At 43.2% G+C, this 23637-nt stretch overlaps 1 protein-coding gene across 1 annotated transcript; it reads left to right on the top strand.

Moving 5' to 3' along the window:
* Positions 1-2034: 2034 nt before the first annotated feature.
* Positions 2035-20536, top strand: LOC310857299 (transcription factor 12-like; the record flags this gene model as incomplete). The annotated part of the gene is made up of 13 exons (XM_083762912.1): positions 2035-2107; positions 2975-3075; positions 8574-8715; positions 9688-9758; positions 13219-13297; positions 14368-14444; positions 15271-15477; positions 15757-15802; positions 15975-16110; positions 17692-17921; positions 19280-19411; positions 20098-20217; positions 20510-20536. The coding sequence occupies 11 exons, from the start codon at positions 2035-2037 to the stop codon at positions 19399-19401; spliced, it is 1284 nt and encodes a 427-aa protein (XP_083619038.1). The 3' UTR covers positions 19402-19411; positions 20098-20217; positions 20510-20536.
* Positions 20537-23637: the final 3101 nt, after the last annotated feature.

The raw sequence follows: 23637 nt of genomic DNA, 5'->3' as shown, positions 1-23637 counted from the left end.
GGCTCTGGGTTTCTGCCCCCTCAATGTCCTAACTCTTCTATTAGATGGCTCTGGGTTTCTGCCCCCTCAATGTCCTAACTCTTCTATTAGACGGCTCTGGGTTTCTGCCCCCTCAATGTCCTAACTCTTCTATTAGATGGCTCTGGGTTTCTGCCCCCTCAATGTCCTAACTCTTCTATTAGACGGCTCTGGGTTTCTGCCCCCTCAATGTCCTAACTCTTCTATTAGATGGCTCTGGGTTTCTGCCCCCTCAATGTCCTAACTCTTCTATTAGACGGCTCTGGGTTTCTGCCCCCTCAATGTCCTAACTCTTCTATTAGATGGCTCTGGGTTTCTGCCCCCTCAATGTCCTAACTCTTCTATTAGACGGCTCTGGGTTTCTGCCCCCTCAATGTCCTAACTCTTCTATTAGATGGCTCTGGGTTTCTGCCCCCTCAATGTCCTAACTCTTCTATTAGACGGCTCTGGGTTTCTGCCCCCTCAATGTCCTAACTCTTCTATTAGATGGCTCTGGGTTTCTGCCCCCTCAATGTCCTAACTCTTCTATTAGATGGCTCTGGGTTTCTGCCCCCTCAATGTCCTAACTCTTCTATTAGACGGCTCTGGGTCTCTGCCCCCTCAATGTCCTAACTCTTCTATTAGATGGCTCTGGGTTTCTGCCCCTCAATGTCCTAACTCTTCTATTAGACGGCTCTGGGTCTCTGCCCCCTCAATGTCCTAACTCTTCTATTAGATGGCTCTGGGTCTCTGCCCCCTCAATGGGGGGGGCTTCTGCCTTGGCCCCGCCTAGCGGCCGTGGGTCACCATGGTGTGTGCGTGCGTGTGTGCATGTGTGCGTGTGTGCATGTGTGCGTGTGTGTGTGCGTGCGTGTGTGCGTGCGTGCGTGCGTGCGTGCGTGTGTGTGTGCGTGTGCGCTCATGCTCCAGAGAGTTGTAATAAATCGCTGCTTTTCAGAACGTGTTGTCCAGGAAACCGACATCCATGACGATGACAATGAACAGAGCAGCACTTCAAAGCCGTGTGTGTGTGTGTGTGTGTGTGTGTGTGTGTGTGTGTGTGTGTGTGTGCGTGCGTGTGTGTGTGTGTGTGTGTGTGTGTGTGTGTGTGTGTGTGTGTGTGTGTGTGTGTGTGTGTGTGTGTGTGTGTGTGTGTGTGTGTGTGTGTGTGTGTGTGTGTGTGTGTGTGTGTGTGTGTGTGTGTGTGTGTGTTTGTTTGTTTGGGGGGCAGGTGCAATGTAGAGTGTTTGAGCACATTTGGTTGAGAATCACTCAGAGTTCATTTACATAAATATGTAAATTAATCAATGTGTTTTATGATGTATTTGTATCAGAGTGTCCTTTATATTTAATACTGATATTTATGATATGTGTTTATTTGTTGGTTCTGTCTCTGTTCTGGGGACAGCCAAGCAAGGCGAGCGATACCTATTTCTATTGCTATGCATAAATCTCTCTGGATTAAGAGCGTCTGATGAACGCCTACATTGTAAATTAATAATAACGTTAATTCATGTCAACTGGCTTCCGGTTGTCTTTAGGATTGATTTTAAAATTATTTTACTTGTGTATAAAGCTCTCAATGGTCTCGCACCTTCCTACCTACATGACTGCCTGCCTAAATATGTCCCAAACCGCCCCCTAAGGTCTTCCACCGCCGGCCTGCTCGCTTTGCCTAAAAAAATGGCAACAAAAGAATACGGGGAAGCAGCTTTTTGCTTCTACGGGCCGTCGGCATGGAACAAACTCTCACTGTACCTTCGTCAGGCAGCCTCTGTAGACATTTTTAAAGCACAGCTCAAGACCCACTTCTACAACATTGTTTTTAATTGATCTTTTATTTTTTGTTATTCATGTCCTCACTGTACTGCATTACTGCTTGTTTTTTAATGTCATTGCCTTGCTTTTCTTTTTTATTCTCCATTGTTCTGTAAAGCACTTTGAGCTGCATTTCATGTCATGAAAGGTGCTATATATACAAATAAAGTTTTATTATTATTATTATTATTATTTTATTTTTAGGATTACGGGCAGTCTATGAATAACAATGACATCATCAACCAGAACTCCGCCCACCAGCACGCCACCATGAAGGTTCGCACATTCTACGGTGAGTACAGCGCCCCCTGTGGTTCCTTCCTTCTGATTGGCTTATATATATCAGATAACAGATCTCCTGACATGTGGAACATGTTGTATTTATGTATCAGATAACAGATCTCCTGACATGTGGAACATGTATTTATGTATCAGATAACAGATCTCCTGACATGTGGAACATGTTGTATTTATGTATCAGATAACAGATCTCCTGACATGTGGAACATGTTGTATTTATATATCAGATAACAGATCTCCTGACATGTGGAACATGTTGTATTTATGTATCAGATAACAGATCTCCTGACATGTGGAACATGTTGTATTTATAAATCAGATAACAGATCTCCTGACATGTGGAACATGTATTTATGTATCAGATAACAGATCTCCTGACATGTGGAACATGTATTAATGTATCAGATAACAGATCTCCTGACATGTGGAACATGTATTTATATATCAGATAACAGATCTCCTGACATGTGGAACATGTTGTATTTATATATCAGATAACAGATCTCCTGACATGTGGAACATGTTGTATTTATGTATCAGATAACAGATCTCCTGACATGTGGAACATGTTGTATTTATGTATCAGATAACAGATCTCCTGACATGTGGAACATGTATTTATATATCAGATAACAGATCTCCTGACATGTGGAACATGTTGTATTTATGTATCAGATAACAGATCTCCTGACATGTGGAACATGTTGTATTTATGTATCAGATAACAGATCTCCTGACATGTGGAACATGTTGTATTTATGTATCAGATAACAGATCTCCTGACATGTGGAACATGTTGTATTTATATATCAGATAACAGATCTCCTGACATGTGGAACATGTTGTATTTATGTATCAGATAACAGATCTCCTGACATGTGGAACATGGCCAACGAGCTGAGCCAGCAGAGATACGAGGGTCCAGGAAGCTACAGCAACCTGCTGTCCACAACACAACTGGTAAGACCCTCCTGGGACCCTGACCACATGTTGACCCTCCTACAGACGCTCCTATAGACCCTTTAACCCATTCTGACCTGAGATCAGATTCATACGAGGTTTCCACTGGACACACACTGGTCTGATGAACCCATTCTGACCTGAGATCAGATTCTAGAAATGTCAGTCGTTCTTCGATTTTTCAAAAAATGGCAGACCTACAAGCTCGTATCGCGCCACTCGGTGGCGTGATATGAGCTTGTAGGTCTGCTATTTTTCAATAGCTAAAGCATAACATGATGCCGACACCAAAATGGGTGCCCTGTCAGAATTTAGACCCCGCTGGGACCCCCGACCGCGCCTTGGTCTTCCCCGGGGTCTCCTCCCAGTGGGATCCAAATATCCGTAACCGGATGTTACAATGACAACATGCTGTGTGTGTTGTGTTGGCCGGTTGGTGATACTAGTATAGGAGTCTATAGTGGTTGTCTTTAGGGACTAGGGATTAGGGACTATAAGGACCTCATGGTGTATTTAGTCTTTAGGGACTAGGGATTAGGGACTAAAAGGACCTCATGGTGTATTTAGTCTTTAGGGACTAGGGATTAGGGACTATAAGGACCTCATGGTGTATTTAGTCTTTAGGGACTAGGGATTAGGGACTAAGGACCTCATGGTGTATTTAGTCTTTAGGGACTAGGGATTAGGGACTAAGGACCTCATGGTGTATTTAGTCTTTAGGGACTAGGGATTAGGGACTATTAAGGACCTCATGGTGTATTTAGTCTTTAGGGACTAGGGATTAGGGACTAAGGACCTCATGGTGTATTTAGTCTTTAGGGACTAGGGATTAGGGACTAAGGACCTCATGGTGTATTTAGTCTTTAGGGACTAGGGATTAGGGACTAAGGACCTCATGGTGTATTTAGTCTTTAGGGACTAGGGATTAGGGACTAAGGACCTCATGGTGTATTTAGTCTTTAGGGACTAGGGATTAGGGACTAGGGACCTCATGGTGTATTTAGTCTTTAGGGACTAGGGATTAGGGACTAAGGACCTCATGGTGTATTTAGTCTTTAGGGACTAGGGATTAGGGACTAAGGACCTCATGGTGTATTTAGTCTTTAGGGACTAGGGATTAGGGACTAAGGACCTCATGGTGTATTTAGTCTTTAGGGACTAGGGATTAGGGACTAAGGACCTCATGGTGTATTTAGTCTTTAGGGACTAGGGATTAGGGACTAAGGACCTCATGGTGTATTTAGTCTTTAGGGACTAGGGATTAGGGACTAAGGACCTCATGGTGTATTTAGTCTTTAGGGACTAGGGATTAGGGACTATAAGGACCTCATGGTGTATTTAGTCTTTAGGGACTAGGGATTAGGGACTAAGGACCTCATGGTGTATTTAGTCTTTAGGGACTAGGGATTAGGGACTATAAGGACCTCATGGTGTATTTAGTCTTTAGGGACTAGGGATTAGGGACTATTAAGGACCTCATGGTGTATTTAGTCTTTAGGGACTAGGGATTAGGGACTATTAAGGACCTCATGGTGTATTTAGTCTTTAGGGACTAGGGATTAGGGACTATAAGGACCTCATGGTGTATTTAGTCTTTAGGGACTAGGGATTAGGGACTATAAGGACCTCATGGTGTATTTAGTCTTTAGGGACTAGGGATTAGGGACTAAGGACCTCATGGTGTATTTAGTCTTTAGGGACTAGGGATTAGGGACATTAAGGACCTCATGGTGTATTTAGTCTTTAGGGACTAGGGATTAGGGACTAAGGACCTCATGGTGTATTTAGTCTTTAGGGACTAGGGATTAGGGACTAAGGACCTCATGGTGTATTTAGTCTTTAGGGACTAGGGATTAGGGACTAAGGACCTCATGGTGTATTTAGTCTTTAGGGACTAGGGATTAGGGACTATAAGGACCTCATGGTGTATTTAGTCTTTAGGGACTAGGGATTAGGGACTAAGGACCTCATGGTGTATTTAGTCTTTAGGGACTAGGGATTAGGGACTATTAAGGACCTCATGGTGTATTTAGTCTTTAGGGACTAGGGATTAGGGACTAAGGACCTCATGGTGTATTTAGTCTTTAGGGACTAGGGATTAGGGACTAAGGACCTCATGGTGTATTTAGTCTTTAGGGACTAGGGATTAGGGACTAAGGACCTCATGGTGTATTTAGTCTTTAGGGACTAGGGATTAGGGACTATTAAGGACCTCATGGTGTATTTAGTCTTTAGGGACTAGGGATTAGGGACTAAGGACCTCATGGTGTATTTAGTCTTTAGGGACTAGGGATTAGGGACTAAAGGACCTCATGGTGTATTTAGTCTTTAGGGACTAGGGATTAGGGACTAAGGACCTCATGGTGTATTTAGTCTTTAGGGACTAGGGATTAGGGACTAAGGACCTCATGGTGTATTTAGTCTTTAGGGACTAGGGATTAGGGACTATAAGGACCTCATGGTGTATTTAGTCTTTAGGGACTAGGGATTAGGGACTAAGGACCTCATGGTGTATTTAGTCTTTAGGGACTAGGGATTAGGGACTAAAGGACCTCATGGTGTATTTAGTCTTTAGGGACTAGGGATTAGGGACTAAGGACCTCATGGTGTATTTAGTCTTTAGGGACTAGGGATTAGGGACTATAAGGACCTCATGGTGTATTTAGTCTTTAGGGACTAGGGATTAGGGACTATAAGGACCTCATGGTGTATTTAGTCTTTAGGGACTAGGGATTAGGGACATTAAGGACCTCATGGTGTATTTAGTCTTTAGGGACTAGGGATTAGGGACTATAAGGACCTCATGGTGTATTTAGTCTTTAGGGACTAGGGATTAGGGACTATAAGGACCTCATGGTGTATTTAGTCTTTAGGGACTAGGGATTAGGGACATTAAGGACCTCATGGTGTATTTAGTCTTTAGGGACTAGGGATTAGGGACTATAAGGACCTCATGGTGTATTTAGTCTTTAGGGACTAGGGATTAGGGACTATAAGGACCTCATGGTGTATTTAGTCTTTAGGGACTAGGGATTAGGGACTAAGGACCTCATGGTGTATTTAGTCTTTAGGGACTAGGGATTAGGGACTATTAAGGACCTCATGGTGTATTTAGTCTTTAGGGACTAGGGATTAGGGACTAAGGACCTCATGGTGTATTTAGTCTTTAGGGACTAGGGATTAGGGACTAAGGACCTCATGGTGTATTTAGTCTTTAGGGACTAGGGATTAGGGACTATAAGGACCTCATGGTGTATTTAGTCTTTAGGGACTAGGGATTAGGGACATTAAGGACCTCATGGTGTATTTAGTCTTTAGGGACTAGGGATTAGGGACTAAGGACCTCATGGTGTATTTAGTCTTTAGGGACTAGGGATTAGGGACTAAAGGACCTCATGGTGTATTTAGTCTTTAGGGACTAGGGATTAGGGACTAAGGACCTCATGGTGTATTTAGTCTTTAGGGACTAGGGATTAGGGACTAAGGACCTCATGGTGTATTTAGTCTTTAGGGACTAGGGATTAGGGACTAAAGGACCTCATGGTGTATTTAGTCTTTAGGGACTAGGGATTAGGGACTATAAGGACCTCATGGTGTATTTAGTCTTTAGGGACTAGGGATTAGGGACTATTAAGGACCTCATGGTGTATTTAGTCTTTAGGGACTAGGGATTAGGGACTAAGGACCTCATGGTGTATTTAGTCTTTAGGGACTAGGGATTAGGGACTATAAGGACCTCATGGTGTATTTAGTCTTTAGGGACTAGGGATTAGGGACTAAGGACCTCATGGTGTATTTAGTCTTTAGGGACTAGGGATTAGGGACTATAAGGACCTCATGGTGTATTTAGTCTTTAGGGACTAGGGATTAGGGACTATTAAGGACCTCATGGTGTATTTAGTCTTTAGGGACTAGGGATTAGGGACTATTAAGGACCTCATGGTGTATTTAGTCTTTAGGGACTAGGGATTAGGGACTAAGGACCTCATGGTGTATTTAGTCTTTAGGGATTAGGGATTAGGGACATTAAGGACCTCATGGTGTATTTAGTCTTTAGGGACTAGGGATTAGGGACTAAGGACCTCATGGTGTATTTAGTCTTTAGGGACTAGGGATTAGGGACTATAAGGACCTCATGGTGTATTTAGTCTTTAGGGACTAGGGATTAGGGACTAAGGACCTCATGGTGTATTTAGTCTTTAGGGACTAGGGATTAGGGACTAAGGACCTCATGGTGTATTTAGTCTTTAGGGACTAGGGATTAGGGACTAAAGGACCTCATGGTGTATTTAGTCTTTAGGGACTAGGGATTAGGGACTATTAGGACCTCATGGTGTATTTAGTCTTTAGGGACTAGGGATTAGGGACTAAGGACCTCATGGTGTATTTCGTCTTTAGGGACTAGGGATTAGGGACTATAAGGACCTCATGGTGTATTTAGTCTTTAGGGACTAGGGATTAGGGACTATAAGGACCTCATGGTGTATTTAGTCTTTAGGGACTAGGGATTAGGGACTAAGGACCTCATGGTGTATTTAGTCTTTAGGGACTAGGGATTAGGGACTAAGGACCTCATGGTGTATTTAGTCTTTAGGGACTAGGGATTAGGGACTATAAGGACCTCATGGTGTATTTAGTCTTTAGGGACTAGGGATTAGGGACTATAAGGACCTCATGGTGTATTTAGTCTTTAGGGACTAGGGATTAGGGACTATAAGGACCTCATGGTGTATTTAGTCTTTAGGGACTAGGGATTAGGGACTAAGGACCTCATGGTGTATTTAGTCTTTAGGGACTAGGGATTAGGGACTAAGGACCTCATGGTGTTTTTTAGTCTTTAGGGACTAGGGATTAGGGACTATTAAGGACCTCATGGTGTATTTAGTCTTTAGGGACTAGGGATTAGGGACTAAGGACCTCATGGTGTATTTAGTCTTTAGGGACTAGGGATTAGGGACTAAGGACCTCATGGTGTATTTAGTCTTTAGGGACTAGGGATTAGGGACATTAAGGACCTCATGGTGTATTTAGTCTTTAGGGACTAGGGATTAGGGACTAAGGACCTCATGGTGTATTTAGTCTTTAGGGACTAGGGATTAGGGACTAAGGACCTCATGGTGTATTTAGTCTTTAGGGACTAGGGATTAGGGACTAAAGGACCTCATGGTGTATTTAGTCTTTAGGGACTAGGGATTAGGGACTAAGGACCTCATGGTGTATTTAGTCTTTAGGGACTAGGGATTAGGGACATTAAGGACCTCATGGTGTATTTAGTCTTTAGGGACTAGGGATTAGGGACTAAGGACCTCATGGTGTATTTAGTCTTTAGGGACTAGGGATTAGGGACTAAGGACCTCATGGTGTATTTAGTCTTTAGGGACTAGGGATTAGGGACTAAGGACCTCATGGTGTATTTAGTCTTTAGGGACTAGGGATTAGGGACTATAAGGACCTCATGGTGTATTTTACATTCTTTATTCATGACATTGTGTCTGCAGGACTATAACTCTCCGTCTCCAGACGTCAACAGAGTTCTTCCACCGATGGCCACGTTCCATCGCAGCACCGACGTGGTTTCACCTTCACCTTCACCCTGCACGACCTCCACGACCTCCAGCAACGCCACGGACCACTGTACAGGTCAGACAGACAGACAGACAGACAGACAGTGTCTGTATTGATCGTGATATTAACCCATTCTGACCTGAGATCAGATTCATATACGAGGTTTCCGCCGGACACACACTGGTCTGATTAAACCCATTCTGACCTGAGATCAGATTTTAAAAAAATGTCAGTCGTTCTTCGATTTTTCAAAAAATAGCAGACCTACAAGCTCGTATCGCGCCACTCGGTGGCGCGATACGAGCTTGTAGATCTGCTATTTTTAAATAGCTTAAAGCATAACATGATGCTGACACCAAAATGGGTGCCCGGTCAGAATGGGTTAAATCATATTGACATACAGCACATCTTAGACTGTATAACAAACATGACCACCGTGATCAGGATAAATCACTAATCTTACAGCTCCTTTCCATTGTGATCAGATCAGATCAGATCTGTAATCAGTCCAATATATAGCATTCATTTGTGGTCCAGTATTGAGGTCAGTAACGGATAAGTCCAATATTGAGGTCATTAACAGATAACTCCAGTATTGTGGTCATTAACAGATAACTCCAGTATTGAGGTCATTAACAGATAACTCCAGTATTGTGGTCATTAACAGATAACTCCAGTATTGAGGTCATTAACAGATAACTCCAGTATTGTGGTCATTAACAGATAAGTCCAGTATTGAGGTCATTAACAGATAACTCCAGTATTGTGGTCAGTAACAGATAACTCCAGTATTGTGGTCATTAACAGATAACTCCAGTATTGAGGTCATTAACAGATAACTCCAGTATTGTGGTCATTAACAGATAACTCCAGTATTGAGGTCATTAACAGATAACTCCAGTATTGTGGTCATTAACAGATAAGTCCAGTATTGAGGTCATTAACAGATAACTCCAGTATTGTGGTCAGTAACAGATAACTCCAGTATTGTGGTCAGTAACATAGAGATAACTCCAGTCATGTGATCATAAGGGGTGTGCTTTTCAGGCTCAGGGAACCAGGCCAGCCAATCGGGAACCTCACAGACCGGTGACGCTTTGGGCAAAGCTCTGGCTTCTGTAAGTATGAACTACCATAAGTAACCCTAACCCTAACCTCGAACACACAAACAGACCAAGCTGGCCATAGGGGGCGCTAGCTCCCCTCAAAGAGCCAGAATGCAAAATGCTTGTCATTCAGCCTCACTTTGAGTTGCTCAGTGGACTGTCTCTCACACAGCGATATGGAGAAAAATATCACACCCGCGTGACGTGGGCGGCACTGTTATCATCATACATCACATTCCGTGCTCAGCCAGCCAGCTGGAGCACATTCCGCGCACGCACGTACGAGCACACACACACACACACACACACACACACACACACACACACACACACACACACACACACACACACACACACACACACACACACACACACACAGCATCAGAATACAACACAGCTCAGTGTTAGGGAACCCTGTAGCGTGTGGAAGACCCATAGATCCATAGATCCATACACCCATAGATCCATAGACCCCAAGGTAGCCGCAATGAAGTAATAAATATAGCAATAGAGTTCAAAGGGTGCAGATGAAGAACAGCTGCACTAATTGGCGTCGTTAAGGCGTGCATGGCAACAGTTTGTGTCTCGTGTGATGTCACACCAGAAGATATAAGATGATGCACCGTGTTGAAAATGACTGTAGACGTCGAGAGAGAAGAGAGAGAGAGACAGACAGACAGACAGACAGACAGACAGACAGACAGACAGACAGACAGACAGACAGACAGACAGACAGACAGACAGACAGACAGACAGACAGACAGACAGACAGACAGACAGACAGACAGACAGACAGACAGATGTTGTCTTGGACCGTTTCCAAAGCAGGAGGACCAAAGCGAGTCTATCATGCTGCTGTAGCAGTGAGGAACAAACTGTATTCCTTTGGAGGCTACGGTGATGGAGGGACCTTCAACAACATGGAACAGATGGATGTCCATGTCTTCAATACAGTGTCTTTATGCTGGAAGAAGTTACCTCCAGTGGAACCTGGAAGAGGAGACGGTGACCTTGAGGTTCCATCCATGCGCTTCGGCCACACAGCTGTGTTGGTTGAAGATACAGTCTACATCTGGGGAGGGGAGCCTTACTGCAATGTGCTTTATGCATTTGATGTTGACTCCCACAGATGGTTCCAACCCAGGGTTTCTGGGACTGTTCCAGAGGAGAGGAGCTTCCACTCAGCCTGTGTGTTGGAGAAGGTCATGTTTATCCATGGAGGAGACACCAAGCTGCTTGAATGCACTAATGACATGTACAAGTTGGACACCAGCACAATGGTCTGGTCTTTAATTAACACCAGAGGAACTCCACCTCCTGATTCATCAGCTCACTCTGCTACCATCATTGGTACCAAGATGTTTGTATTCGGGGGCGGGAGAGGGTCCCATGCAGGGGTCTACAACACCATCAGAGTGTTTGACACAGAGACAAACGTCTGGCTGGACACACCTTCTGCACAACTTCTACCAGAAGGACGCTGGTGTCATTCAGCATTTACCTACAATGGAGAGCTGTACATATTTGGTGGCTGGAACGCTAACCAGAACATCAATGATGTGTGGAAATTCAGTCCAGAGACCTTCTCCTGGAAGAAGGTTGAGCCCAAGGGGAAAGGACCATGTCCAATGCATGGTATGTGCTGTTGCATTGTGGGAGATCGTATCATCCTCTTTGGAGGAAGGAAAGGAGTTCACACTATCTCTGATGAGCTGTTCATCTTAGACTTCAGTCCTTGTCTTAAGATGTTATGTAAGCTAGAAGTTATTCAGTACGCCCTGGACCAATCAGAACTCCCACACGACATCAGGTGGGAACTGGCAGCCATGGCAACCAACGACAACAGACGACAACAACAACCGAGACCACATTCCAGACGAAGGAACAGCAGAAAGATCAAGAAATGATGGATCAACATCTCATCCCACCTGATGGTGAGCCACCTCTCAGCATCACTTACTGAGATTCAAACCTCAGGAGACTCCTTCTCTCCAGACAGCCTGAAAGGACTTGGTCCTTTATTGTTAGTTTTTTTTTTCTTCTGCCAAAACAAAAATAATCGCGAAACTCAGCCTACAGAATAAACAAAAATCTTAAAGACTATCTGGTACACAGCAAGCTAAAAGGATTCAACACACCAGCACGCCAGAGACCAGAATACTTCAAACCCAAACAAATAGTTAAAAATAGAACTACAAAACGCATGTTGGAGATTAAAAAACAGATAACAGCCAGCACCAGCAACTGTGTTTATTTAATCACATGTGAAAAATGTGGCTTACAATATGCTGGAGAAACGAGTAAAACAATAGCTACAAGGCTGAGACAACACAGATACAATATTAACAATGCAAAAAAGACAACAAGGATTGTTCAACATTACATGGCACACGGCATTGAAGCTCTAAAAGTATACCTGGACTTCAACACAATCCCAACTGGACAGTAGGACAAAGACGTTTTAATGAAAAACAATGGATCAAGAACCTCAACACGGATTTTCCTGGAGGTTTAAACATGCCAACATATTAGACAAGTTGTTTTTATTTTGTACCAAAACTCCACAGCCATATACATGCTAAACACAGCCAACAATCAATGGAAATCAGACTCTGAATATAGGGGACAAATTAGCACATTCCACACCAAGCCAACCTGGGACACGAAGCAAGAGGTGTCACTGACACCCAATGGGCCATTAGACACCGGGCCCAGGAAACAAAAGAGAAACTCATGACAGGATGCACCTTGAAATATAAATGTTAATTAGAAGAGCCTGGGTTTTTCTTTTTTCTTTTTTTTTTTTGAAACAGTAAAAACTCAAATAACAAAAAAAATATATCTAGTTTTAAAGAATAGACCAAATACGTAAACCTAAATCCCAACGCTAAACCTAAACCTCACAGGAAGCCACGAGCTAGTCATAAAACCTGCCACTGGCTAATTGAGGAGCCATGGGGTGAATTAACCCTAAACAAAGCCCAATAAGGCTAAATAAACTAATCCTAAAACAATAGGGTAAACTTAAACTCAGGGATAAACTGGAGAAAATCTAAGAGTGGTTAGATCAGGCTTCCTTCAGATAAAGGGCCAATGCACTCATTCCTTACATAAGTCAGTGAGTGAGGCCATCCTCACTCACTATTCTCCAGTTCACTGTGTTGTATCTCTATGTTGTCCAGATCTAATCTCCGGTTCACTGTGTTGCATCTCTATGTTGTCCAGATCTATTCTCCAGTTCACTGTGTTGTATCTCTATGTTGTCCAGATCTATTCTCCAGTTCACTGTGTTGTATCTCTATGTTGTCCAGATCTATTCTCTAAATATCTCTATGTTGTCCAGATCTATTCTCCGGTTCACTGTGTTGTATCTCTATGTTGTCCAGATCTATTCTCCGGTTCACTGTGTTGCATCTCTATGTTGTCCAGATCTAATCTCCAGTTCACTGTGTTGTATCTCTATGTTGTCCAGATCTATTCTCCAGACCACTCCAGTAATTCATCAGTAACTCCAGTCAGATCTCCGTCTCCACTGAGCGCCGAAACCTCAGGTATTTATTTAATCTATCATTTAATCTGGTATTTATTTAATCTGGTATTTATTTAATCTATCATTTATTCTGGTATTTATTTAATCTATCATTTATTCTGGTATTTATTTAATCTATCATTTATTCTGGTATTTATTTAATCTATCATTTAATCTGGTATTTATTTAATCTATCATTTATTCTGGTATTTATTTAATCTATCATTTAATCTGGTATTTATTTAATCTATCATTTATTCTGGTATTTATTTAATCTATCATTTAATCTGGTATTTATTTAATCTATCATTTATTCTGGTATTTATTTAATCTATCATTTAATCTGGTATTTATTTAATCTATCATTTATTCTGGTATTTATTTAATCTGGTATTTATTTAATCTATCATTTATTCTGGTATTTATTTAATCTATCATTTATTCTGCTATTTATTTAATCTATCATTTATTCTGGTATTTATTTAATCTGGTATTTATTTAATCTATCATTTATTCTGGTATTTATTTAATCTATCATTTATTCTGGTATTTATTTAATCTATCATTTAATCTGGTATTTATTTAATCTATTTGTTTATTTCTGTTTTTTGTGCAGTCTTTACTGCATAGCTGCCCCCCTTTGCCAACTTGTAGACTTATGTACTGTTCTTTATGAACTTTTAAACCAATGACCTCTTCCTACAGGAAAGGATTCCAAATAAGCCTTCTGGCTTCTTCCCTTCCTTGCATTGTATTTTTGTTCTTTGATACGTTATTGTCTTTTTGTACTACATGCTAAATAAATAAACCTAAAAACCTAAAAAATGAATTAAAAAAAACTATCATTTAATCTGAAACCCCCGGTATTTATTGAATATCATTTAAGCTTTAACCTGTTTTTTTTTTAAATTGAACCTGTTATCTTTATCTGAAACCACCGGTAGTTTAATATATAATTTAATGCTGGAGGAAGTCCAGTAGTTTTTTACTGAAGTAATAACGCAGTAAAAGCAGCGAAACCAGAAGTAAAAGTCTTGCCTTCAAAATGTCACTTAATGTCACTTTTCACAGTTGTTTTGTTTCGTCCTGCAGGTTCGAGCAGTGTGTGGCCTCGTAACTCTATGCTGACTGATGTCTCTGCTAGCTACGAGTCCTCTCTCATCTCCATGGTAAGATTACACTGTCATCTATAATAGTACACACTCCTCCCTTCTCTAAAACACCCTGGACAACGCTCCACATGTCCCAGACTCTTCTCCCTTCTCTAAAGCACCCTGGACAACGCTCCACACGTCCCAGACTCTTCTCCCTTCTCTAAAACACCCTGGACAACGCTCCACACGTCCCAGGCTCTTCTCCCTTCTCTAAAACACCCTGGACAACGCTCCACACGTCCCAGACTCTTCTCCCTTCTCTAAAACACCCTGGACAACGCTCCACACGTCCCAGACTCTTCTCCCTTCTCTAAAACACCCTGGACAACGCTCCACACGTCCCAGACTCTTCTCCCTTCTCTAAAACACCCTTGACAACGCTCCACACGTCCCAGACTCTTCTCCCTTCTCTAAAACACCCTGGACAACGCTCCACACGGCCCGACTCTTCTTCCTTCTCTAAAACACCCTGGACAACGCTCCACACGTCCCAGACTCTTCTCCCTTCTCTAAAACACCCTGGACAACGCTCCACACGTCCCAGACTCTTCTCCCTTCTCTAAAACACCCTGGACAACGCTCCACACGTCCCAGACTCTTCTCCCTTCTCCCTGGACAACGCTCCAAACGTCCCAGACTCTTCTCCCTTCTCTAAAACACCCTGGACAACGCTCCACACGTCCCAGACTCTTCTCCCTTCTCTAAAACACTTTCCCTTGTTTAGCATCTGGTAAATGCCTGCTTCGTAAACATAATATGCATAATATATATATATATATATATACAATATATATGTACATAATTGTGCAATAATCAATATGCCTATACATTGTGTTTATAGTCGCAGGTGGAAGATCGTCTGGACAGACTGGACGATGTGATCCACGTGTTGAGGAACCACGCAGTGGGGCCCTCACTGGGCGCCCCACTGGGCCCTATGCTGGTCCCTACGGCCCCCATGGGCCCCCAGGGGCCCCACATGGCCGCTCTGGGCCCCTATCACAGCTCTGCCAGCTCCCTGTCGGCACCCTGCCACCCTGCGGCCGTGGTAACTATATATGCTTTATTATACCGTACATCACTGATGACAACATGCTGCATCTGATGTTAATACTTACAGGAAAATCACACATTATTGGTCGGTACAGTACGGTACGGTACGGTACGGTACGGTACGGTACGGTATGGTACGGTACGGTATGGTACAGTACAGTACAGTACAGTACGGTACAGTACAGTAGCCCATTGATGGTTTACAGATGTTTCTCTTCACCTGAACTGACCTTCTCTCCTCCTCATCTCTCCTCATCTCCTCTCCTCATTCTAGAGCAGAACACACACCACCCACCCCTACGCTGGACACCACAGAACAGGTACTAGTCCCTAGTCCCTAGTCTCTAGTCCTTAGTCCTTAGTCCCTAATCCCTAGTCCCTAGTCTCTAGTCCCTCCTAGTCCATTCTAGTCCCTAGTCCTAGTAATAATGCCCAGTAAGACACCTGAGGCAACCAAACCTTTGGCCACACTAATAATAATCATCTTTACAGACGTAAAGATGGAGGTGGGAGGAGACAGAGATGACATCAGAGATGACATCATCATGAACACCAGTCACAGTTCTGACTCGCATAGATCTGACGAGGAAGGAGAGTCTGGACCGGGACACACCAGCACCCCCTGCAGGTAGAGTTAAACATTACAACACAGTGTTTATATACTGTAGAAAAACTGGTAGAGCATCCTATCCTCTGTGTTTCCTCCTATTGGAAACACAATAGAGCACCGAAGTCTGACGTCACTTTCAGTGGAGGGCGTCAGTCCCCAGGTTCATGTATTTGTTTAGTTTCAGTAGAGGCCGTCAGTCCCCAGGTTCATGTATTTGTTTAGTTGCATTGAAATCCCCATAGGGGGGATTTTAGATCGCCTCATATAACAACTGTGTTTGAAAAATAAACATGTCACCCCGGCCGCTTCACTCATATGGATATGAAGAATCAACTGACTGAGAGAAAACGCTAATGTTACTGCTACTGAATTAGTTAGATTTTCTCTAGAAGCAGACTGTATCATATATGAGTGACTGACTGTTGCAAACGATACAGAGACACCTCCCTGACAATAACGCCGAGACAGCTTGTTTATTTTTGGACCACAACGCTTATAGTAGACGATATTAAGATCACCCCATGTTATTCTCCATAGAGAAATTACTTCTGCGAACCAGAGGAATCGTCGGGATGAGCGAGTTACGTCAGGACTTCGGTGCTCTATAGACCTGCCTGTCTGTCGGTCTAGCATGAAATGCTGGATGAGTGAGAACTTTCTCAAGCTAAATGAGGATAAGACAGAAGTTCTCATAATCGGTTCTAGTGAGCAGAAAGAATCAATAATAAGCAGACTTGGCAACCTGACTGTAGAAAGTAACAGTACAGTAAAGAACCTGGGGGTTATTATTGATTCTGAATTTAATTTTAATTCACACATTAATCATGTTACCAAGACTGCCTTTTTTCACCTTAGAAATATTGCACGAATCAGAGCCTATGTGTCCTTGGACGATGCAAAAACGCTAATCCACGCCTTTGTTTTTTCTCGGCTTGATTACTGCAATGCACTTTTTTCAGGGCTGCCTAAGAAAACAACTGACAGATTACAACTTGTCCAAAATGCAGCAGCCAGAGTTTTAACTAGAACTAAGATGAGAGAACATATTACTCCAGTTTTGGCTTCACTGCACTGGCTTCCGGTTGTTTTTAGGATTGATTTAAAAATTATTTTACTTGTCTAAAGCTCTCAATGGTCTCGCACCTTCCTACCTACATGACTGCCTGGCTAAATATGTCCCAAACCTTCCTACCTACATGACTGCTTGCCTAAATATGTCCCAAACCGCCCGCTAAGGTCTTCCACTGCTGGCCTGCTCGCTTTGCCTAAATAAATGGTAACAAAAAAATACGGGGAAGCAGCTTTTTGCTTCTACGGGCCGACGGCATGGAACAAGCTCCCACTGTACCTTCGTCAGGCAGCCTCTGTAGACATTTTTAAAGCTCAGCTCAAGACCCACTTCTACAACATTGCTTTTAATTGATCTTTTATTTTTTTGTTATTCATGTCCTCACTGTATTGTTTTACTGCTTGTTTTTTAATGTCGTTGCCTTGCTCTTCTTTTATTCTCCATTGTTCTGTAAAGCACTTTGAGCTGCATTTCATGTCATGAAAGGTGCTATATATACAAATAAAGTTTTATTATTATTATTATCGAAGCGTCCATGAGGACGAGGACCTCAGTCCGGAGCAGAAGGCGGAGCGGGAGCGCGAGCGCCGCATGGCCAACAACTCCCGCGAGCGTCTGCGCGTCAGAGACATCAACGAGGCCTTCAAGGAGCTGGGTCACATGGTGCAGGCCCACCTGCAGAGCGAGAAGCCGCAGACCAAGTTGCTGGTCCTCCACGAGGCCGTCGGGGTCATCATGAGTCTGGAGCAGCAGGTCAGAGGTGAGCTTTCTGTTCTAGAGACGTTCTGACAGCAGGTCAGAGGTGAGGGTTCTGTTCTGGAGACGTTCTGACAGCAGGTCAGAGGTGAGGGTTCTGTTCTGGAGACGTTCTGACAGCAGGTCAGAGGTGAGGTTTCTGTTCTGGAGACGTTCTGACAGCAGGTCAGAGGTGAGGGTTCTGTTCTGGAGACGTTCTGACAGCAGGTCAGAGGTGAGGTTTCTGTTCTGGAGACGTTCTGACAGCAGGTCAGAGGTGAGACGTTCTGACAGCAGGTCAGAGGTGAGGTTTCTGTTCTGGAGACGTTCTGACAGCAGGTCAGAGGTGAGGTTTCTGTTCTAGAGACGTTCTGACAGCAGGTCATAGTTGCACCCATTTTGGTGTCAGCATCATGTTATGCTTTATCTATTGAAAAATAGCAGATCTACAAGCTCGTATCGCGCCACCGAGTGGCGCGCTATGAGCTTGTAGGTCTGCTATTTTTGAAAAATCGAAGAGTGACTGACATTTTTAGAATCTGATCTCAGGTCAGAATGGTTTCGTCAGACCAGCGTGTGTCCGGCGGAAACCTCGTATGAATCTGATCTCAGGTCAGAATGGGTTAATAAAGGAAGAGGATGAGATGGATGGTGAGGATTCGGTTCTAGAGACGCTCTGTCCGTTCTGGTAGAGCTTCTTTAGTACGTGGGCACCAAGGGGCCAGTGAGGCGCTCCAACGTTGAAGCGCTGGCGGGCCCTAGTGGTAAGAGGAGGGACTGCAGGCGGACCCGTGGATTCATGAGGAGGAAACCCCGTGCAGCATCTGGGCTTTAACATTGAGCGCTCGGTTGCACTTCCGCATTTGGGCACCAAAATGTGGTGCCCAAATCGAAAAAAGGCGAAAGTAGACGGTCCTTCCGGGTGCTTCACGCCACTGAGCAGGGGGGGGGGGAGCATCGCGCCAGATCAGTCTCTATCCTTTTAATACTCTATGGTGGGAACACACCTATGCCTTCCTAATAGCTCGCAGTGTTTGTGTGTTGACTCATAACACTGAACCTCTGTGTGTGCGTGTGCGTGTGTATGTGTGCGTGTGCGTGTGCGTCTGCGTGTGCGTGTGCGTGTGTGCGTGCGTGCGTGCGTGCGTGCGCGTGCGTGTGTGTGCGCGTGCGTGCGTGCGTGCGTGTGTGTGTGTGTGTGTGCGTGCGTGTGCGTGTGCGTGTGCGCGTGCGCGTGCGCGTGTGTGTGTGTGTGTGTGTGTGTGTGTGTGTGTGTGTGTGTGTGTGTGTGTGTGTGTGTGTGTGTGTGTGTGTGTGTGTGTGTGTGTGTGTGCGTGCGTGCGTGCGTGCGTGCGTGCGTGCGTGTGTGTGTGTGTCTCTCAGAGAGGAACCTGAACCCCAAAGCAGCGTGTCTGAGGAGGAGAGAAGAGGAGAAGCTCTCAGACCAGATGTCCTTCCTCCACCATCCTGGTCTGAGCGACGTCGCCACGATGGGACATCTGTAAACATATACAGGTACTGTTACTGTTACTGTACACTGTTATCATTACTGTAACACTATGGGACATCTGTAAACATATACAGGTACTGTTACTGTTACTGTACACTGTTATCATTACTGTAACACTATGGGACATCTGTAAACATATACAGGTACTGTACACTGTTACTGTACACTGCTATTATCACTGTAACACTATGGGACATCTGTAAACATCAGAGTTGGGGTCCGTTACTCATAAAAGTAAGGCACTACATATTACATATTACTTTTGAAAAAAGTAATGCCTTACATTACTTTATTACTCCCTGGAGAAAGTAACTAGTTACATTACTCTCTGAGTCTTGACCTTGTAAAACTTTTTCTATGCAAACTTCTAATCAATTCTTCAATCAATCAAATCAAATATATTCAAATAAAAATAATGAGACTGAGAGAAATCAGTAGCCTACATGTTCACAGTGCTTTAGGATCACTTTCTTTAGGATGTGGAGTTCCCTGCTCCATGCTCATTAAATGTAGTTTTTCATGTCGGCATATTTGGTTTATTCATCTCTGCATTAATTAACTAGTGATTGTGACTGAGAGCACTGAGAGCACTGCTATTATTACTGTAACACGATGGGACTATGGAACTTAGCGCCCTCTAGCGTCAGACTTCGGTGCTTCAACTCTCACATTGTTCTGTTCTGATCCACAGACAGACCTGATTGGACGACGGAGATCAGGTGACATCCATCGAGTGTTTCCGACAGGATGTGAGAGGGTTCGACAGGATGCAGTTCAACCAACCCCCCCCCCCCCCCCCCCTCTTAAACTCGTGCCTAAACTTCCTGGTTTTAACCAAGGACTGTCTAAAGAGGACGGGACGCGGAGACCGTAAGGGCGCCGCCATGTTGCTCACATGGTGCTCCATGGAAGGAAAGAAACATGCGCAATGGGCTTTATGCAGCCATCACTTCCTCGTTCAGCTTCCTTGGTCTCAACTGCGCATGTTTCTTTCCTTCCATGGAGCACCATGTGAGCAACATGGCGGCGCCCTTACGGTCTTCGCTTCTTGTCCTCTTTAGACAGTCCTTGGTTTTAACTGACGGATGCATTGTAATCTGCAGATGGTTAAACTTCCTGGTTTTAACTGACGGATGCATTGTAATCTGCAGATGGTTTTTAACTGGTTTTAACTGACGGATGCATTGTAATCTGCAGATGGTTTTAACTGACGAATGCATTGTAATCTGCAGATGTTTTTTTTTGTACATAGTTTATATTTATTGGTTTTAAATCGTTATGTTTGAGTTTATGTAACGGTGGAAAAACATCGCCTGCAGTTTAGTTTGACGTTAATATTGGTATTATTATTATTTCTTGAGTCATTTATTTTTACCAAAAGCTCAAAGGAACTCATATGTACACTTTTCTCCATATTAATTAATATGAATGTATATGTTATGTCATCATCATATCCATATTAATTAATATGAATGTATATGTTACGTCATCATCATATTCATATTAATTAATATGAATTATGATGTCATCATCATATCCATATTAATTAATATGAATGTATATATGTTATGTCATCATCATATCCATATTAATTAATATGAATGTATATGTTACGTCATCATCATATCCATATTAATTAATATGAATGTGTATGTTACGTCATCATCATATCCATATTAATTAATATGAATGTGTATGTTACGTCATCATCATATCCTTATTAATTAATATGAATGTATATGTTATGTCATCATCATATCCATATTAATTAATATGAATGTATATGTTATGTCATCATCATATCCATATTAATTAATATGAATTATGATGTCATCATATCCATACACATATATCGTTGCTCGTATCTCCATATTTGTGTTTTTCTGTGTGCATTAACCCATTCTGACCGGGCACCCGTTTTGGTGTCAGCCTCATGTTATGCTTTAGCTATTGAAAAATAGCAGATCTACAAGCTCGTATCGCGCCACCGAGTGGCGCGATACGAGCTTGTAGATCTGCTATTTTTTGAAAAATCGAAGAACGACTGACATTTTTTAGAATCTGATCTCAGGTCAGAATTGGTTAATCAGACCAGTGTGTGTCCATGTGGAAACCTCGTGTGAATCTGATCTCAGGTCAGAATGGGTTAACGTCCTGACCTACAACACAGTGTCACACCAGAAGCAACAGAAATAGCAGATCTACAAGCTGGAGAGGCATTTAGAGCTTGTAGATCTGCTGTTTTTGAATCAGAATGGTGTAAAGTTAAAGTTTTGGAACGTCTGAGGTTTCCACCGACAGACTTCTAGGATTTATCTCTAATATTTGAGTTATTATAATTGTTTTAAATAGAATGTTATTTTTTCTTTTCTTTTTTTAAGTTATACAAGTTATGTTTTATACAAATATTGTACGTTTATGAACTTGCTTTTTGACTTTGACTAAATGTAGGTATAGTTTTTAGATGGTTCAAACCCTGAGCAATACAACCATTCTTTACTGTTTAATATGTTTAATATGAAATAAGTCCTATCACAACACGTACAGTATTACGATGTATGTGTGCAGTACTTTAGACTACAGTATTATGTACAGTTTAAGTAGACTACAGTAGTATATGTACAGTTTAAGACAAGTAGTCCACTTGCCAGAATATGAACTCTGGCATTTTGAGTACACCACGGTTTTATGTTAGAAATGTTGGGTAGGGGTCCCCAGCATGTAGATACTGATGTTTCAGTGCAGTGGGGACCCATACTCGCCTCACAGCTAGAAGGTCCTGGGTTCGATTCCCGCTCGGGGCGCTGTGGGCGCTGGCGGCGTGTTTCCTCCTCCGCGTCATCAGTGCCCATACCCGAAGGCGGGGTTGGCGAAAGGGCCTTTCTGTGTGGAGTTTGCATGTTCTCCCCGTGTCCCCTAGGGTAGTTACCCTCACAAAAAACATGCAGTAATCCTGGTCACTAAACTGCCTCCCCCTGGCCAGCCGGGGCGCCTGATGGAGGGGAAAGGAACTGGTCTCTATACTGCCTCCCCCTGGCCAGCCGGGGCGCCTGATGGAGGGGAAAGGAACTGGTCTCTATACTGCCTCCCCCTGGCCAGCCGGGGCGCCTGATGGAGGGGAAAGGAACTGGTTGGAATAACGTGTTCCTTCCACATGCTACGTCCAACCAGGGAAACTCCCCCCTGTCAGGTGTAAAGGAGCAACTTGGACACTCAGGCATGAAGGAAGCATGAGTTCAAGTCCGTTGCTCTCCCCTTGTCCCCATATATGGGGACTAGGTTGGTCTCCCCTTGTCCCCCATATATGGGGACTAGGTTGGTCTCCCCTTGTCCCCCATATATGGGGACTAGGTTGGTCTCCCCTTGTCCCCCATATATGGGGACTAGGTTGGTCTCCCCTTGTCCCCCATATATGGGGACTAGGTTGGTGGAGGGTGTGTAGAGCCCAGGATCACATTAGATGATTGACACGGGGGTGAAAAATGGGTTACAAAATCGTGGGATAAAGAATATATTTAAAAAATTAAACATACAACCTTGGTGTCCTCCAAAGTGCCCGAGTTCACATTGGGCTGCCAAGTAAAGTACAGCCTAATAGGCATGTTAAAAACGCTGTTGTAGCAATAAATGTGTTCTTTTTTCCATAAATCTGGTGTATTCTTTTGTAAGGAGAAAACAATTTGTGTAAAGCATCACTTTATATATAAATATAATGGAAACAGAAATATTGTATGGACTGTAGCTTTGCATTACAAAATACATCAAACAAAACAAAGATTGTAGCAGTCAGTTAAAGCTGGTGACAACATTATCACACGGAAAGATGAAATTACCCCTAGGTTCCATCCTATACCTAGGTTCCTATACCTAGGTTCCATCCTACCTAGGTTCCATCCTACCTAGGTTCCATCCTATACCTAGGTTCCTATACCTAGGTTCCATCCTGGAGGCAAATCTTTCCGGTGATAAAATGGCCACCTTAACGTAATGAAAAAAGTCATCCAAAGAACAAGATTCCTTTACAAGATCTCCTCACTGGTCAACAAAAACACATTGAGGACCCTAACAGGAGCCCTTAATTGTACAAGGTTTCATCGACAGTATTCGATACACCAACAAGATACACTGTAGCCTACCTGTCTAAATACTTCCTTAATGTCAACAGAGTTTAACAAAGCGGGGTGCATACTTAGTTTAGACTATAGTCATTGGTTAGACATGGGCTAAGGTT

Source organism: Protomyctophum parallelum (assembly GCF_964188405.1).
Source record: "Protomyctophum parallelum genome assembly, chromosome: 4".
Lineage (NCBI taxonomy): Eukaryota > Metazoa > Chordata > Actinopteri > Myctophiformes > Myctophidae > Protomyctophum > Protomyctophum parallelum.
Note: the sequence above shows the minus strand (reverse complement) of the source record. Positions and strands in the feature narration are given on the sequence as shown.